The sequence below is a fragment of the Amblyomma mixtum genome, chromosome 6 (genome assembly GCF_055824585.1).
Source record: "Amblyomma mixtum isolate Tamu chromosome 6, ASM5582458v1, whole genome shotgun sequence".
In the NCBI taxonomy this organism is placed as follows: Eukaryota; Metazoa; Arthropoda; class Arachnida; order Ixodida; family Ixodidae; genus Amblyomma; species Amblyomma mixtum.
This window is the reverse complement of record NC_143017.1, coordinates 79,247,818-79,267,060: the sequence shown is the minus strand read 5'-3', so window position 1 is coordinate 79,267,060 and position 19,243 is coordinate 79,247,818. Positions and strand designations below refer to the sequence as shown.

The window sequence follows — 19,243 nt, the reverse complement described above, 5'->3', positions numbered from 1 at the left end:
GCCGTATACAGATTTGAAGGAGAGGTTTTCTACTACAAACCTTTATCCTTGCCACAACCCTCCATAAGGGCTTCTTGCTCAGTGAACTTTGTGCTTTTTATTGCGAAAGCAACACTACTCGAGTCGCCGAGCCATTTCGCGGAGCTGAAGAAAGGCCATACTGCGCATGCGCAAGAAGCAGAGACGTCACACGGCGCACAGCTGGCGCGCCGCCGCCGTCGCTGCGCGGGTGACTCAGAGGTACCGCCGCCGCGCTCGCCAGTTGCACATGCGCAGTAGCGGCGCATAGCTAGCGCGCCGGGGCATTACCCCCTGAACAGCTGCCGCCGTGGCCGCTGCCGCGCGCTCTCCATCGCCTCTCTCTCTTTCTCCTCGTTGCTTTCGCAATCCTCCAAGTTTAACCAGAGCTAAACCACTGCCAATTTCTGTTCATCACTTTAGCGCTGATTCTCAGTAGCATCAAATCACACAACGGTTTTTTTTTAATTATAACTGATCGGCTGTGAGCGCGTTGTCTGAACAGCCGGTTGGGTACAGTTATCCTTACCCCGTCGTTCCCGAGCGCTCAGAGAAAGACGCACGCAGAAATTCAAGCTGCCAACGTCGCACCACGCCCTGAGTCCGCATGAGGCGTCTATGAGGAAAGTAATTTGCTGCCCGCTGAGCAAGCGACGGCTTGTGGTCGGGAGAATTCGTATGGGCCGCACATTGCGCCGTTGCCGGGTGGGGCTTCAGTATGATACGGATCACTTCGTATTTCCTGTATCCAGTTCGGAGCGCAAAGAACTCGCGAGGGCTTCAGAATGTAATGGCTGCCATTTCGAACAACGGAGGTGATTTAATTTGGCAGGTTTAAAGTATTTTCTGTGAAACTGTGGCAGTCAGCTAACGAAAGCCATCGTTTCATGTTTGTATTACTTCGTTGTGAGTGGTCACTCAGGCGTGCCTTAGGAAACCGTTAGTGGAGAAGTTGAAGGGTACGTTGCTCATTATGCACAAGGCCATTCTGACCAAAAGTATTTTGCCGATATCTCTGCTCGCTACAACTGAGCAGAATGGGATCTATCTTAAGGAAAATGAAGCCTTAACAAGTAAGGTCTCCAAGCAGAACCAACGTCAGCTAGACGCCCATGTACAGCGCTTTGTCAGTACACATTAAAGAACTCCAGGTGGTCTAATTATCTGCAGCCCTCCACTATGGCGTCGCTAACTAACCTTCTTTCGTCATAATAAAACCCACTCCGCCGTCATTGCAGGATACATCTAAAAAACTTGTGGTCGTAAACAATATATAGGGTTTTAGGTATTAAATGTATTGTCTCGTACTGGGAAAAAAAGTTCAGTCATTTTTAAAAAGGACGTCACGCTACAATCAAATGGGTGAGCCTAGCTCCCTTGAAATGGAACTAGGCGCCTATTGTAAAGAAAATATAGTTGAAAAGAGAGCAAAGCAGAATTTCAGGCAAAAATCAGTGTTGTACTAAATTTCAAGTAACGGCAAGTGCGCAGTCACGAGGCGATAGCTAACTTGAGAAATTTAGTACGTAGCAACGAGCTCCGGTAGGATTCTGATCGAATGATTAAAGTATCATTATGTGGCAATTGATGATTTGCAGGACTTGTAGACTTGCAGAACGTGTAGATCGTGGCCAAACGAAATAGAATACGAAAATCTCTGGATAATTTGCACAAAGCCTGCAGCATTCTTGTGCCTTTCTTGTTGCCTCTCTGCGTGTGAGCTTACAATATATTTTCTATTGAGAAAAATGTTCTTCGTTCCTTTTTTTGGTGGTTTGGTTTTTGTTTTAGGGAGTTTAACGTCCAAAACCGACTCATGCTATGAGAGACACCGTTTTGGAGGCTCCGGATAATTTCGACCAACTGGGGTTCTTTAACGTGCACTGGCATCGCACGGTACACGGGCCTCTAGCATTTCGCCGCCATCGAAATGCGACCGCAGCGGCCGGGATCGAATGCGCGTTCTTCGGATCAGCAGCGAAGTACCATAACCATTGAGCCATCATGGCTGCATCTTTTTTTTTTTTTGCGCCGTAACGCAGGAAACACAAATCCACGAAAACAATTTCATACCATACTGCACTGCCGCACGGGCTGCGACTTCTTTCGATCCGAGCACGAGTCCAACGAGGAATAACTCACTCTGGAAGCACATCTCGCGTGGGAGCTGTCCCTTGAAGAACGGCACGAGGATTCGGCTGATGTTTCCGATGCTGCAGGACGAAAAGCGGCTGTTGTTGGGCTTGTCCCCCTTAGTCGCGGACTCGTACATCAGGTACTTGCCCTCGGGACCTGAAGGCTCGCACACGCTGCCGCTGTCATGCTGTGTAACGAGTGGAAGGACAAAGGAATAAAGGAAAAGCCGCACAATTAGCGATCCGGGAATCGAATGGTCGACTTCTCGCTTTCGTCTTTCAACGTCAAGGCTGTAAACGGATCGCTATTGTATAGGTACCGTGAATACGTTCAGCGCATGTCAAAGAACGAAAGGAAAAAAATATGGTGATGGTAAGTAACCTTAATTGCGGAATACAAGAGCATTGGATTTCACATTTGTCGCAGCTTCTGTTGCAGCTTCTGTGTGTGTTTTCTTCAGCCCATAAGTGATTTTCGGTCCATCAACCGCCATACTCAGATTACTAGCTGCAGTAGCATGCATCCGCTATACTGTGACTACCATGGCCGTGACGGAGCCGATGTTTATATATGTATAATAGTTTTTTCTTAATCTTTACTTTTCTCTACGAAGGTTCCCGTCTAGAAATTAGCTTGCTCGCAACCCGGTGGGCAGGTTGTGATGGCTTCACAAAGTCCCAGGACCTCTGCTGACCAATCAATTTAATTGCCACCTGCCATGACGGGCAGGTTGTGATGACATCACAAGTTCACGTGACCTCTTTCGACCAACCAGCGAACGCATTCTCTGCCATCGGTGGTTTTTTTGTTGACGACGGCTCTAATGCAATCGCATAAAAACATTACCGGTAGTATGATACGCAGCCACAAGTTGACATCATATATTAATTGTGTGCGCGTAAGGGCACTAAGAAGAGCTGTGTTATGTCCACACTGCTTTGATGTAACATCAGTGTTGTATGAAATAGCAACTCCAGCAGTCAATGACCAGCTGCTGGGTTGGGTTGAAGAAAGTGGCTTATTAGACGAAGCGCACAAAGGCTTGATCGAAAACCACTGAAGATTCGTTGCCATGAGCAATTGCCTTTGAGGATATCATTTCTAAAATTAAGAGCTGCGTGATATCTTGAAATCGCATGGTGTTTCCCCACCTCGGGAAAAGATGGCGTATGTAATGCAAACATAGTGTTGTAGGGGGAATTGGCCGCATCAGGCTATGTGTGATTTTTGCCCACCCCTGAAGTACGTATTCATGCTTGAAGTGAAGATATGAAAATGTTCCCTCAAGATTGTTCATTATCAAGAGTGCCCTTTATGATTTGAAAAGAATTTAAAAGGTAAAATTTATTGTGTGCATTCAGTTTATTTAGAACCCCACCTGTAAAGCGTACACTATTGCCGCTACGCATCAGAAGTGTAGCGCAAAGCTGGAACGCCACAGTTCACAAAGGATGGTGCACAAAATAGTGAGAGAAGCTTGGTTTTGATTTGGTTTTATGGAGGTTTAACGTCTCAAAGCGACTCAAGCTATGAGGGATGCCGTAATAGAGGGCTGCAGATAATTTCGGCCGCCTGGGGTTCTTCAACTTGCACTGACATCGTACAGTACATGGGCCTCTAACATTTGCCTCCATCGAAATGCGACCGCCGTGGCCGGGATCAAATTCGCGTCTTTTGGGTCAGCAGCCGAGCACCATAACCACTGAGCCACCACCGTGGCTCGATAAAGAAGCGACGGGGGCCGAAATTTTGTAGGTACTTATACTTAGTCTCTGATACTAACAATATATACAGGAGAAGACCTCCAGTGGCTGCAGAGTAAATGCAGATGTCGAGGGGAAAGGCAAGGCAGTACGGTAAAATAAAAAAAAAGAAAAATGATAGGCGCAGTTACTGTCTCGCTTCTCGGCGAACACCTCAACCGCGCCGTGAGTAAAGGGCGGAAGGTGGGAGCAAAAGGAGAGAGAAAGAGTGGACGGTCTCAGAATAATTTGACCACAAATGATCTTCCTCCGGCGGAGTTCATACAGCTTCCTTCTCCCGAGCGGTGGGAGGACGCGTGCTGGTAAGCTCGGACCTCAAGATTCATGTACGGGCAATCGAGCGGGCCAATGAGGTCGCCGCCAGCCATGGGCTAGCGGCCATCTAGTACAGAGGGCAAAACACATGCTTAGAACAACCAAGATCTGTGTTCCGGAGCTCCCAAAGCCGCTGCGACAAAGAAGGCAAAAAATGGCGATGAAATTCTATGAGTTTAAAAGCACATGTTTATATCCAGACCCTTTTTAACCAAATCTTATCGCTAGTTATCGCGTGTTACGCCCGAAACCCACTCAGAGCGTGTTCTAGACATGCGTTTTGCCCTCTGTACGTGTCTCCTGCAACCTGCTCTCGACGTAATAAATGTTTTACAATCGAATTGACCAGCTGAGGATTTTTAACGCGCACTGACATCGCACAGCACATGAGTGTTTCCGGAAAATTAGAATTCAGAGAGAGAAAAAAATATTATAAACTGAAATTATGCCCCGAGGTGGTGGAGCCATTGTGGAGGCTTTAGTCGAGGGCCCCCTTGGCCTTACTAATCTGTTGGTGCATGACGAGTATTGGTGGGGTATTGATATTTTGATGAAGTGAGCTTCTTAGCACGTACTGATATTGAGCACTAGACGGGCACCCTGCATTTCACCTCTCTCGGAACACGACCGCCGCGGCCAGGCTCAACCCGCGCCTTCCGGCTCAGCCGCAGAGCGTCCAAACCACTGACTACAGCGAGACGCCACTCTTTAGATGCGTCAGCAACGGGGCGAACGGAGTTAGCGATGCAACGCGCGGTAGAGGGTAAGATAGCGGTAGTAACTCCGCGCTTGTCATGCCAGCCTTCTTGTTTGAAGCACCAGGTGCCGAGAAAAAGCTTTTGCCTTTCAATTTTGCGCCATTTCCAAGTACAATATGTTTGCTACATCGATGTATTTTTACACATTCACAGAGTGCGAGCATTTCAGGAATATAAACAGTTTTCAGATTTTCAATCCAGACACTCAGACATGCCGCAAAAATGCTTTTTGTTTTCATTTCTTTATACTGTTTCTGAAAAAAAATTATGCCTTTCAGCTTCGTATCAAAGAAATTACCATTAGTAAAAATAACAGGTAAGACTCCGCGAATCAGACAGGACAGGAGACATAGCGAAAACGACGCAGTCTTACCTTTTACTGAAATGAACGAACTAGCCCTCAATAACGTTCTAGAAACATTTGTAGGTTGTTTCATGCTGTGTGTTGTTGAATTGTCAGTGGTATGGTACACAGCGAACTTTGAGAAGTGAGAGGGAAGAAATCCTCAATTTCAGTATGGTTACCATGGAAAGGGGAGGGTATGAGGAGAGTGAAGAGAAGGCGTAACCATCCTTCGGTTGGCGACTTCTGCGCTCTTGTCACATCCTCCTCTTTATACGGTAACCCTCCTTCGCCACACAGGGTATAACTACCCTCTAGGTGGTTCCCGTGTCAACCACCCACCGGTTGCGTCTAAAGCTCTCGCCATACCCCCGTCCGTCTACGGCAGCCCTCCTCCGAATGGAATTCTACCGTTCCGTACTGTTGTCGCACCACGAGAACGGAGATGCAGACGAAGAAAGGACAGAGCAAGTGCTCTTTTTCTTTTACGTCAACACTGAACGCTTAACCAAAACGCGAGTTATTGCGCTTCAGAAACTCACTGCTGCTCTTCAACAAGGAACGAGGAAAAGGCCGGTTATGTTCAACCATTTCAGGTGACTTTGCAAGAAACCAAAAACTGCGTTCTCCAGGTTTCGATTTTAGGAACAAAAATTCGACAGAGAGAGTTTAAGACTGATTACGTGCGGGAATGTGAAAACATTACTGCCCCTAGGTGCATTGTTTACGTGTAATGTTTGTGCATGCATTAAGCACAACCGGCCTTAATAAAGTCCAAGGGTGAAATGGCGAGCCGCAGGCAGTGAGCTCCACTGTCTGTGCCGTTTGCGATGGCACGATGTATGACACACACACACACACACACACACACACACACACACACACACACACACACACACACACACACACACACACACACACACACACACACACACACACACACACACACACACACACACACACACACACACACACACACACACACACACACGCACGCACACACGCACATGCACGCGCACGCGCACGCACACGCACACACGCACACGCACAAAGGCGCGTTGACACCACACGAAAAACACTGTACGGCAAAAGGCTGCATTCTCAATTTTGATACGAAAGTCTGAGAAGGTGTACAATTGAAGGTGCATATGTCGTCACTTCGAATCCCTGTCGCAAGCTAGCCTTCACTTTGACTAGAACATGTATATTGTATGCAACGAGAAATCATATGGCATCACCCAGAACGCTGTACAGCAAACCACTGCGTCACAGTTTGGCACGAATGTCGGGAAATCTGGCGCCGCATCTAAGTCAGCCAGTGTTAAGTTATATAGACGACCGACATGTATACGGTTCTCTAAAGTGGCATTGCTCGGCATCCTGTGTGCGCCCTATGACCGCGTCACGACGTCACCCTTTTTTCTTGCCATCGGCTGGATTTTCTGTATCATCTGCGAGTACACACAAACACACGGCACCGGCTTTTCTCGTAACGGGACTAGTAAGGCTTTGGCAATATTAACACAGAAGGGGACCTGCGCCTTATGCTTTTTAGCTGTGAAACACAAGCTAAGCTCACCTTCCTGCGCCCCATTAACGGCCGAAGCCAAACGCCCAAGGTTGAGTACACTGATCAGTAACTTAAGTCACTGTTTTTCACAGCGAACAGTTTCACGGAAAGTAGAGTGGAGCATTTTTGATCTGACTAGTCGGAGTTCCCGAAAAACGTGCCTTTTGTTAGGACCGCGGCCTTGATTTTTGGGATGCTTGCGCCATCCCTCGTAGGATGTGCACTTGTTCTGTCCTTCCTTCGTCTACATCTCCGTTCTCGTGGCGCCACAACAGTACGGATCCGAACCAACTCGCCTCAATTTCCACCTTTTTGCAAATTCCTCCGCACTCTTGATACCCACCTCCTTCCCCGGTAGCCAGTCTTCCAGTGGTTACCAAGGCAACGCAATAACCTGCTACGCCGATTTCTGCTAAGACTCGAAACGCAGCAACGGCCGCTCAGCAGCTGTCGCTGTAGAACTGTCAAGGATTGACTGCTAAGTTTTATTCGAGAAGAGATGCGTTTAAGGTCATTAGAGTTCGATTCACGAAGATCGAGCAAAGTTTATCCAGGTAAAGAAAAACTAGTATGACGGTCTCGTGGATATATAGGCTAAGCAGTTTAATTGTTAGGTTTTCGATAATTCCCAAATGTCGTGATAAAAAATGGAAACGTCCCAGCTCCAACTGTGTGCTTGTGTGTGTGCCTCCTTCGCTTTCAAGCTCGTGATGTTCCTCCAATCCAAAGCAAAAAAAAAAAAAAAAACCTTCCATGGCAATAAGGTAAACGGTTCGGTTAATATTTCAGAGACATTTAGTGCGGGACAGCGCCAGAAAATTGACGGTAGAGTACGAAGATTACAGTTCAAGGCGATGACTACCAACTTATATTTCGCGCATAGCGAAACTTTTATTATTATTATTATTTATTCGCGCAAAGCCGCAATTCAACGAAAATAGCGCACAGAAGCTGAGAAAACAGTCACAATACGAAGGAACCAGACAAGTCATGTTCGGAACGAGGAACACCACTGACAGTGGCGCATCCATTGTGCGGAGGCGCCGAATTTAGGAACACTTGAAAACCTTAGAGACCATGAGCACCAAACAGGCTGCGCAGGAGAAACGGAAATAATTGGTTTTGTACAGAGCTTCTGCAATGCTCTGTGCCTACGTGTTCAAGGAATTTCGCACTTCACTAAATGGTGCCGACACCTTACGCACGCCTTCAGATATGCGCGTCAGCCTTCTTGGTATATCAGCTAACTGCACAGAAAGAGGCATGTGCCAAGCATAGTTTAATCTTCAACTGTTTGGCCAAGAACGCCATCCAACTCCTTCCAACGCTTCCATTCTGGACATCAAACTCCTTCTTCCGTGTAAGTGCAGTCTAGGGCAAAGAGGGCCCATTCTAGAACACGCCCCTCACTGGCTTACATGAGTCGTTGTGGCTCCGGTTCACCTGGATGACATGACCACTGATAGCATGCTCTCAATGGCGCCCACTCTACCTAAACATGTGACGATTGGGGTGCAGACTCACGTGAACTTCATTCCCACTGTCCAGAAGTCACCGCGAGAGCACCGAACTAAGGCACACTGCAGGCCTAAGGCCGACAGTGTAAGGCCGACAGTGTTTACCCAGATTGCGTTCTATACGCAGTTGTAGCCGTAAACCATTCGCGACGTTTTCAAGCATGACGATGCCACTCGAAAAAGGACGCTCAGTTGTCGCCGTATAAATGTCGCAATGCTGCCATTATAAAGAAATCAGGTACTCCTACGGAGGCCGCAATTTCCACTACGAGACCCACACTGTACTCACCGGCGCCCCGAAGCTATGCCCGATCTCGTGGGCGAGAGTGAATGCGGCCACCAGCATCCCCACGTACTGCCTGTGGTTGATCAGGGTGGTGATGCCGGTGTTGAGGCTCATCATAGCCTGCTTGTACAGGCCGGTGCCAGGGTGCCGCTCCACTGCCATGCGGTAGCGCTCGCAGATGCCTCCCGACGCGGCTGCACATGGTCGAGATGGCGGTTATGCTATGCATACTTCAGCATACGATCGAGTCAACTTACTTTCGTCACACATTAACTCAATCCCATACCTGCCATTTACGGGGCCCCTTGGCTTCTATTCAGATCTTGGTCCCTCTCTGGCCGGGAGACGTGACAGCGGTACCGTTAAGTACGATTCGCCAAGATGATATGTTCTCGATTGATATATGGTTTGCCTCTTAGTTGCAGCCCCTGGGCACTCTCGTACTTAGGGTGAGTTTCACGTACGTACTAATGTAGTTATTGTGCTTTTAGCGCCACCATGTCCCATTCTGCCCTACCTTCCCCGCTGGCGATCCAGGCGAGTCCCAACGTGCCGTCAGAGAAGTCGCGGTAATTGAGCCTGTACGATAGGCAGTAGTCGTCGTGGCGCGACATAGACGCAAGGTAGAGTGTGTAGGTGGCGTCCAGCGACGTGCTGCATAACGGGTCGTGCTTAGCCTTGTAGCCGACGCAGTCTCCTGGCTCGCCCATCTGCGAGAGAAATCACGGAAGCTCTAAACTACAGCACGCAATGTGTCACAGTGCACGTCGAGCTGCAGAAAGGTGACAAGTTCTGTGTTGTGGAAGTGGGGCGTAAGGTAATAAGGGACTGAGGGAGACGTCCAATTGCGTAATGACAGCGACAGCGAGCGCCTTTAATGCGAAGCAAAAAAAAAAGAGGTAGGACCATCAATTGGACTGATACAGACGAAATGCGGTAGCATTTTTTTTCACTCGCCAATCTCTTCCAATTCTGATTCTATTCAAATTCGCATTAGATTCCAATTCATAGTTCAGTTCCTTCCACTAACTGATATATTATAATTATATTTCAAGTTCGACTACGCAGATACGCATAATGTGTCACACTGATAGATCGCGGAAAGTCCTCATGTCACTACTGGCAGAGTCTCGGAGCGTTCAAGCGATTCGACACCGATGGGGATTCAGAATCAGGTTGCTCTTGCCGAATAATGGGGACATGGCGTAGCTCCCGCAACCTCATTTTTGCAAAGACAGTTCCAGGGAGTCTGTCTACTTTCCAAGTAGGTCGGCTGTTGTACGAGTCATTTTCTTCTTAGCCATTTTCACTTCCGCTGAGTCATAGTCCAGCCTCTACCTCCTCTTCCCTACAAGTGGAGTGCCGGTTGGCAGGCGGAAAGTGGGAAATCTCTCTAAATACAACATGGCTGGTGGAGGCTTTACACAGACGGCGACTGACAGTTTTTCTCCTTCGTGGCCTAACCTAATGCTATCGAATAGAAAACAGTAAAGTGTTCGCCTTTCAAAAAAAGGAACTTATGATAATGTTTGCATAAGTAAAGATATAGGCACAGGTCATGATATATCATGTGACCACCTTGGTAGGTGGTAGTTAAATTAATGATTGGTCGCCCGGGAAGAGCAACCTGGGTCGCACAAGGCCCGCCACTGGGAGCACCTGTCATCGCAGGGCAGTGGCGCATCGCTTAACCACTGCACCACTGCGCCAGGAGTGGTATCAGGACTCCCAGGGGTCTATGCATGTAACTTTTAGAATGACCTTCTGCATATATGGGAATTGACCCATTACGCTATCACGTCATACCCTTAGAGCGGAGCTTAAGTGTCCCTTCCCATGTTTTTTTTTTTATTATTGATCGTCTAAGCTTAACTGTCTTCGCTTTGCCGAGATTCCTCGCATATCTACTCACAACGATGTGCTGGACGACGAAGTGCACGTCCTCGATGCCTTTGAAGTCTGTCGAACCGTATATGCTGTTGACCTTGTCAACCGTCTGGGCGATGATGGAGGCGAGCAGTTCGCGAGCCTTCGGCACGTTTGAAACGTGCTGCAGGACACTGTCGAAGAGGGTGTTGTCCACGATCATCTCCAAGTTGCACACTCGGTGCGATATCGATGCTCCGCGCCGCCGGACTTGCTTCTTCTTCTTCAGAACGTCGCTGTCTCCTTCGGCTTCGTACAGTTGAGTGTCCTCTGCATCCTCAAGTGTTTGGTCGTCATCTTCGTCGTCATTATTCTGTGCCCCGTCGTTGTACTGCTCGTCGGGTTGCGCCATGGCACTGTTTTCATCATCTTTGCCGTCGGCGCCTTGTGTCACTCGCATGTCGTCGTCGCTGTCGACATCGCCAGCGCTCCCTGTCGTCGCTGCCTGTAGTCTTCGGCCAGCCCAGCTTCGCATGGCTACGGAGTTCTGCAGAATGTATGGGAAATTTAAAGTTTTGTAGAAGATCAACGATACTACTCAACATGCCAAGTACTTAGTTCCGCTGCTGACATACAGTTGGCCGTAAAGTAGTGACTCCACACCAGTAAGAGGACCGTAACAGCTCTCAACGGCAATAGACACGCCACCCGCGAAACTAAGAGAAGCAATGGCATCTTTTTAATTCGATATAAGATCGGGGTACTTCGTTGGGATTTCCTCACGGATGAAAAGAAAGGACATCTTCCATCAGAAGTGAGACACTCCAACATCTGTTAGTCCCAGTACCCTTCACAACAGACCTCCGCCCATGACACCCGATCTTCCCTTCCGCAGAAGGCTGTAATTCCGAGTGGTGGGATGCAATAATTTCACGCAATAACTTCAATTATTCAATCTACGTCGCGTCGCATACTTATCACTCCGCGAGTCTGTAAGGCCCTCATTTGTTTTATATACTTCGTTTCAGGAGAACAACCCGGAGTGCTAGGATTAACGCTGAGGTTTACGTTCACTTGTTGGTGGTTTATATGAAGCGGTATACTAAATCTAAATTCGGTTCCTCAATTATGATCGGCAGTTTCCACTCATGATATGAATGAAATGTCAAGCCGTACAATACTGAAATCCTGTCAGTTGTTTCAGCTGCCAGCTGAAGAACTCACTTTCATATTGTTTCTCAAAATGAATGTTGGAAAAATGTATCATTCGTCCTAACTTTGCACTTTGTTCATGCAGTTTCATGGGGAATCCTCACTCGATTACAATTTCTTTCTCAGCGATAAGCGAGACGGTTGTTACGTGAGTAATGGCGTGCAACAGCCATGTCTTGCAAAGAAATTAAATGTGTACTATGAGCAACAACTGAAACGCGAAAAGGATTAATGTAACATCAAGACACGAACTCAAAGACAACTGGTAAAAAAGGCACGCATTCGGCTCCATTAACGCTTCCACGCTGTCTTCGCGCGATCGAAGTTCTAATCAAGTGTGCTTATTTTCATTTTCCTTGAACTTTATATTTTCATTTTGCTGAGCCTATTTCATTTCTTAGAGACAGTAACTACGTCTAACTGACTCCCCCCTACACCTTTGTTTAGCTGGCAGTAAAATGTAATGACCACACGAGCAGTTCAGTTGCGCTATATGGCTCGTTTCCTGCGCTTAGTTGTCATCCACAATGCAGGCTCTTCTGATCACTCCTGGAGGTAGATGCAAGAGTTTTTGGGCGTGATCGTTCGGTAGCCAGCCCCTAGACTTGTCGAAGAGTGAATTACGCCGCAGATTTCAAGCACAAACACCCCCTTCATTCTTCTGCATCAACAGTAATTAATGTGCTTCGTCATAGCACAACAATGAATAGATCAGGAGTCACGTAAGGAGCTCAGTCGTTTCCCAAAGCTTCTCTTTTCTAGCGTTGCCCATATCGTTTATATCATGTTCAAGTGATCGCCGTCTGCATGCACACACTTATTTTGGAAGAACGAACTTCTCTACCATTTACTTTGCTCACCATTCTCACTTAAAGGACAGCTCCACCACTTTCTGAAAATTCTGCGATATTCTAGAATTCAAATTTATAGAAGCTGTAGGTAAAGCATGCCAAGTGTTTTTTTCACTAGCATTTAAAATAATGACTCAATCGACGACTGAATTGTAGGTTTCTTCTCAAAACACCACCGGAGTGCGGAAAAGCTCGGTGGGACCTCACAAAAGGTAACATTTCAAATTACCGGTGCCGTCAACCGTGCACGCCATGCCTCTTTGGATCCTTCCAAACAACGCTCAACGGGCTTTGCCTTCGCCTTCGATGGCGTTTGTTATTTTTTTCCTTCAAAGCAATAGTTTATGCGCTGGGAATGTACCGGTACCTTCAATGACGGCATAATGCGCTGTGCGCTGCGGAGAAGCTTGAAGACGGTTGCGAATATAATCGGCGATTACATCACTAATTCAAATTCTAGCCCAAAAAGACATCGCATGGTTTACTTGTAAGTTTCACACATTCGAACCCTTTAAGCTCGTCGATTTCTAAAACCTATTCATTTGCCCTTTAAGCTTTGATAACACCTGTCTGAATTGTATAGCGGCTGTCATTGTGCTCAACTAGCGACCTGTTCTCGGATGGCGAAGATCATCGGTATCTCACCTCGGGGGGCGGCTTGAGACGATTCCGGCGCAGAATGTCCATCATCCACTCCTCTGTGCGTCCATGCAGTCCACACCAGCGGCCCCCGGCGGGGAAGTCCAGGTCGGCGCTCGAGTAGAGGACAGAGTGGAAGGGCCGACTGTCGTTGAAAAACTTCTCTGCCCGCTCCACATAGAGGCTGTGGCCCGAGCCGGTATCAATGCTGCCTTCGAATACACCGCCGTGCAGGGATCCGAACACGCGGCTTCGGGGTTCTCCTGAAAGTGAAGCGGCAAGGTGGACGAGGCTTTGCTGTATTACTCTTAAGGCTACTGTGTAGAATTCAGAGGATGAATACTGTGTCAGAAAACAAAGCGGTCAATCGAGTGCTTGCCTCTCACATCTCATAATCTCTAGCTTTTATGTGAAGCACCTTGGTGAACTCACGTCCTTCCCCCTTTTGGGTTATTTGAGCCCGGTTATCGAAGCTGAAGCATTTTTTTTAGTTCACGATGGTGTCCGTAAGATCGGCTACAAAATATGCACTCATCATGCATCCCTAAAAGCAAGTTATAGGCTGGTCATTCCCTATGACTGAGCTTCACCATATTCTGTAAGATAGGTAGTATATAAGTCACAGGTATGAATCCTTGATGTGATGACTGTGTCCTCACACTTTCATTGCTGCCGTCTTGGCACTGTAAAAGGATATTCTGCTCTGAATTTTCGGGAACAAATTAGAACGTGTTTTATACACTAGGATAGAAGTTCATTCCAGTTTCTCTGGGCTAATCATCTTTAAATGTGGTGGACTTGATCACGATCATTCGCAAAAATACTGCAGCTAAAGCAATCGCCTAATGCCCTTCGGGGAAGAAACGACTAAAAATCAAGTTACAAACGGCTGTCTTCCATTCCTAGCCAAATGCTCATGATAAAAATGCAGAGAAATCTACTACTGCTTTTGTCAAGCATTTCTCACGATAAGATTCTGAAAACTTTCCGCATTTCGTTCATAGTGCACTAAAAAAAATTTCAGACTAATTGCCGAGGAGCACATGGTCATCTCAGCAAGAAATTACCCCCAAATTTATATGATAAACGCTCTTGGCAGCAAACCTCGTTGTGCTGCCGATGTCGGAAAATTTCCTCGTAAAGCCTTCTCACCGACAACGTATCCTTTGTAAATGTGGCTTGTGTCAACCTTGACGACCCCTTCCGTCGACGATTCCACGACCAGGTCCTTGTGAAACACGGAGGCGTCAGTAGAAAGGTGGAGGTTGAGTGACCTGTCAGCAGCAAAACAGAGAACGTTCATTTCCGTTTGTTGTCCTGCTTTGTCCATCATGACACGTGAGCTTATCTTGTCCCTGTTGATTACGTCAGGCGTTTTTTTTTTTAATTATATTACCAGCTGTTTCATAAGATGCTAGGAAGGACCTCTATCTACTATATAACCGCGCTTACTGCTCACACACGCCACGGTGCTAGCAAGCTTTCTTTCAAAAGCGCTTTCCCCCAAAAGCAGACACACCTTCTGGTGCTCCGAAGCTGCAGACGGACGTGGCTGCTTCCGCCGTCCTCGATGGAACGCTTTGCCCGCTTATGGCTTCGGTGAACCGGCGCCGGATCGTAATATAGGGGCTCGTAGCGGCGCACAAACATGTTCAGACGTTCGCCTGCGCACGCCGAAGTGGGCGCAGTGGAGAATGCAAGCTTTATGCTGTGAGCAAGACGGTATACGACCCTATGTTCAACAAAGACTAATATACCATTCTGACAAGGTAAGGAAACCATTCATGACGTACCTCTTTGACTCGTTGTTTAGAAATAGTCACCACATGAGTTTTAAAAATACAGAAGCAAAGACGAGAAAAACATGATTTGAGACGAAAGCTGTAGAGAACCGCAATGAGGACCGCCGGCCTATTTACTGAACGCAGGTCGACTAGTATTTTTGTTCCATAGATTACAGGCATGTCAGTTTAAGATTGAAAGACTGTGTGCGCGTTATAACTCTGAATACTTTTGATAATGTTGACGAGCTAATGATACACAGGGATTATAAGTGAATGGATTGTTCCGGGCCAAACCGAAGTTTGAAGCGAGTCGTTTAAAGGCCTCCGGAGTTTTTGCAAGAAGCGGCTATATTGCCGGCAGCCGGCAGAATAGCCCAAAGAACAGAATGCCAGCAGAGTCGTTTTATTGGCTCGCTGTAGTCACGTTACGAGCACAGCCAGCCCCACTCGGGAAGGAATTTTTGTTTTTGTTTTTATAAAGGGTAAAAGAAAAAATCATATTCGCTTCCCCAAGGAGCGTGCCGCCTTTAGGTAGCACTCCGAGATTGTTTGGGTTAGGTTTGATTGCCGGCTGCCAGCAACTTTTTGTGTTGGGTATTCCACTGGCAAAACAGCATGAAGAAGAAAATGCCGGCAGTACCGTTTCATGGGCTATGCGTCGTGGTGTAACCAGGATCAGCCAATGGGCTCAAACTTATAGCAAATTTCCCTAGGGGCTATTTCTCTGCCTGCCGGCACAGTAGTCTCGTCCTTTTTGCGACCGAGGGCGTTACGAGTTTAAATTTCATTGAAATTTCGGCAGGCGCCGCCTCCAATCGGTAGCACGAAAGCGCGTTGAATGGTATACAGCCATAACCACTCCGCTGCGAAGCAGGATCTGTCGCTGCGTAAAATCCCGCATCGCCGTCTTTCATTGGCCGCTGAGGGTTCTAGTACATCTCCACAAGAGGGTGTGCCGTGATATAGTCAGAAGGCTTCGTCATGAGCACCATAGCTCCCAGGTTTCCACATTCATGTGGTGTGCATGCAGTGCAACCAGCCTTGATAATGATGGCCGCCGTTAGGCTTATCAAAGACAGCGCATTCCTATGAAAAGCATTGGCAAGCAAGTCTGACCAGTGGCGCCCATCGCTTAACCGCAACGGGCGTTTCGTGGTTCGCGTAAAGCACATAAAGCTTACCTTCGTCCTCTGCCCCGACAGAAGCCACAAGAAGCGTGACTGCAAGAATGAGCATGTTGCGGGCGATGACCTCGGCCTTCTCCTAAGACAGCGCCTGCTCGCGACAGAATCGTGCCCCAGCTCACGAAGACCACGCGCGATGCAGCCCGCGTGGCGGACTTATTTTTCTTCTCAACTTGACTGGGCGAGCTAAGCTGTCGATCCCAGAGTTGATGGCCAACCCAGGCAAACCTTACTTGCAGTGAAATATTGGTTGCCCATAAATGGTCTCTGAATCCCGGTCGTCTCCCACTGTCGGAAGCAGTACATATATTTTCCCATAACCATGAAGTCTCGGTGTGGGCAGAAGTGTAGAACCTTATACATAATGGTTCTTCTCTATTTCACTTCATTCTGACTGATTATCAAAATAAACTGTAGTTGAATAATGGTTTAGTGGTTTTGCACTCCGAGTTCGGGATATTTTTTTTCACGCGGTCGTTATTGCTTCACATCCGGGGAAACCTCGTGATGCGGAAGAACTCGAGGAAGACAGTGAAGAAGAATCTTGATCTTGAGAAAGGTGGTCGTCTTGATCCTGCATCTCCTGAGGAAACACAGCTGCTTTGGATTCCTCGATGGCTCAAGAACCCGGCCCTCCTACAGCGAGGCCTGCAGAAGGGCCTGCGCAAGTAAGCTTCGCCTCGTATCCAAAGCGCCTTACTTCACAGTCATCTGTCTAGGGTCACTGCTTTAGGTGCTCATGCTGGCTTCCCCGCCAACCATGGCTCCAGCGAATCAAACACTTCTCAGACATGGACATTACGCTCTATCCTAGAGTTCGTACAAACAAAACGCACTGATAACGCCTCTTTGTACTACGCTGCTGCGACATGTCGCAGCTCTCGTATGTACTTGCAGACACATTCTTGCTCGAACTATTCGTCATTGAACGATAGTACAAAAGTGAACGTATAAGTCCGGGCCCTAATTTTAGTTACTTTATTTATTTAGGTACCTGTATAAGCGCTTTATAGCCAACGCTTGTGAATGGACAGGTGATGACAGCTTAACGACGCCACGGGCACCCGGCCTTAACAATTGACGGCATACATGAAGTAATACAATGGATACAGGTACAGTAGACAGTCATACGGCGTTTAGGCACAGTTATACAATGGCAGATAAAACAAAACAAATTACAAACAAGAGCATTACTTATTGTTACGCATTTCTCAGTGAAGATAAAACAAAAAATGAAGCGAGAGCCAAAGTTAGGCAAAAGAAACAAAATACGGCTTTAATTCACGATATGTGATTAGTTCAAGAACAATATTGCTTTCATACAGGTTATTAAGCAATCGTGGAAATTTGTTTTCTAGTAATTCATTATCATTATTAGTTCTATATGTTTTATTGTCCCATTGGCCAATACACCCCGTGTTGTACACGTTTTTATCCTTGTATTCTTGACAATTCCTGGGGAAAGCGTGTTGAGTTAGGAAATTCGCGATATAAACGAAAGTCATATATGTTGGTTGCCGGGAGAATTCGGTATTTGATAAAGAGTGGCGTGGTATGATATGTCCTCCGTACGTTTTCAATAATCCTGAGAAAGTTCTTCTGTAGGGCATGTATCTTTTGCAGGTTTTGTTTTGATTTTGCAGCCCAGGCTAAAATACAATAATTAAGGTGGGAGTGAAAAGTGAGTGACACATTATAAGCAGCGCATCGACAGGCAGTACTTGACGACATCGATAAATGAGGCCAAGTATGCGAGATATTGTTGTTACAATGCAATTAATTTGGTCGTCCAGGAAATTGTTTAATGATTTAAACAATGGTACGATTTCTAAACGGATCCATTTGTAATATATTTCCTTGTTTAGGCTTACTGGCTTATTTTTAGCTCTAAAGTCAACTTTCGTCGTTTGCGACGTTCACTGTCAAACCATATTTTTGGTGTCCATTCGTAGAGATGTTCTAGACTGCGATTTACTGTTTCTGCAATGTCATTTATGTGATCACCGGAGAAAAATATGCTGGTATTAGCTACTACATACCCTATACTAGTTACTACACAGTCGCAGCTATATCCGCATATAGTGCTTACACCTAATCTCATGCATAAACCAGGCGGTATAATGAAATTATGAGTTTTAAGGATGTCTCTTGTAGCTGTAGACGGTGTCTCTTGTAGCTGTAGCTGTAGACGGTAGCTGTAGACGGTATATTTGTATTTTGGGAACTGAGCTCCATAAATAGGTTCAAAAATGAAATCGTAATGAGAACCTGTAAGCAAGGCGATTACAGGTAATGCAGTTGATTATGGATTTAAAAAAAGGACATCCGTGTACAGATAAAATTTGCCACCAAAGATGTCTAGCATGCCTTCCGGGACGCATGGCATGCAATTAGGAAGAAAGCGATAGCTGTAGGTATTCTATTCGTACTCTTTTACACCCACATTAAGAGTCAGTGCGCTCGTATAAAACGATAAAAGCTAAACAGGCAACCGCGAAACCAAACTGCTTGCTGGCCATTCAGTATTGATCGTCATTGCGCGTTTGTTAATAAAGAGGACCTGGCCTATCTGTCGGCGCTAAGCAATCATCTTTTATCACGCGCCGCGTATTTTTGTTGTTCAGGCCCAAGCTGGGGCGCACACATTGGCGGCGTAAACGTCTCTCCACTCTGCCATCAGCATGAGCCTCGTCCGAGCTCCGCGGCCTCGGATTTATGAGGAAAAGGAATCGCGGCAACGTACACAATACTACAAACTGCCGACGGTAGTCATAACATCACCTTTCGAGAACCTTTGAAGGCCAGCACGAAGCTTTTCCGTTCGCAGCATTCCGATTCTTCGTACAAAGTTTTGATTCCGATGTTACGGTTCTTCGTAAAGTTTCGGCATGGTCGGTGTCAAGCTCTACGCCTGGTTCGGACGGTGTTCGTTTGAGTCGGCCGAGAATTGGAGCTAGAAGCATCTCATTCATAAAACTTAAAGAAGCAAGGTAAGCTAACA

The 19,243-nt window shown here is 46.9% G+C and overlaps 1 protein-coding gene across 1 annotated transcript in view; it reads right to left on the bottom strand.

Moving 5' to 3' along the window:
- Positions 1-16,294, bottom strand: part of LOC149339486 (disintegrin and metalloproteinase domain-containing protein 10-like) — a 34,876-nt gene extending 18,582 nt beyond the window's left edge. Inside the window, exons 1-8 of the mRNA XM_089550929.1 lie at positions 16,240-16,294; positions 14,794-14,938; positions 14,427-14,548; positions 13,281-13,537; positions 10,619-11,119; positions 9,224-9,416; positions 8,710-8,900; positions 2,161-2,341 (exon numbers count right to left, since the gene is read on the bottom strand). Of these exons, the coding sequence (XP_089407055.1) occupies positions 2,161-2,341; positions 8,710-8,900; positions 9,224-9,416; positions 10,619-11,119; positions 13,281-13,537; positions 14,427-14,548; positions 14,794-14,938; positions 16,240-16,294 (1,645 nt within the window). The remainder of the gene's footprint in view (positions 1-2,160; positions 2,342-8,709; positions 8,901-9,223; positions 9,417-10,618; positions 11,120-13,280; positions 13,538-14,426; positions 14,549-14,793; positions 14,939-16,239) is intronic.
- Between the last annotated feature and the right edge of the window lie 2,949 nt (positions 16,295-19,243).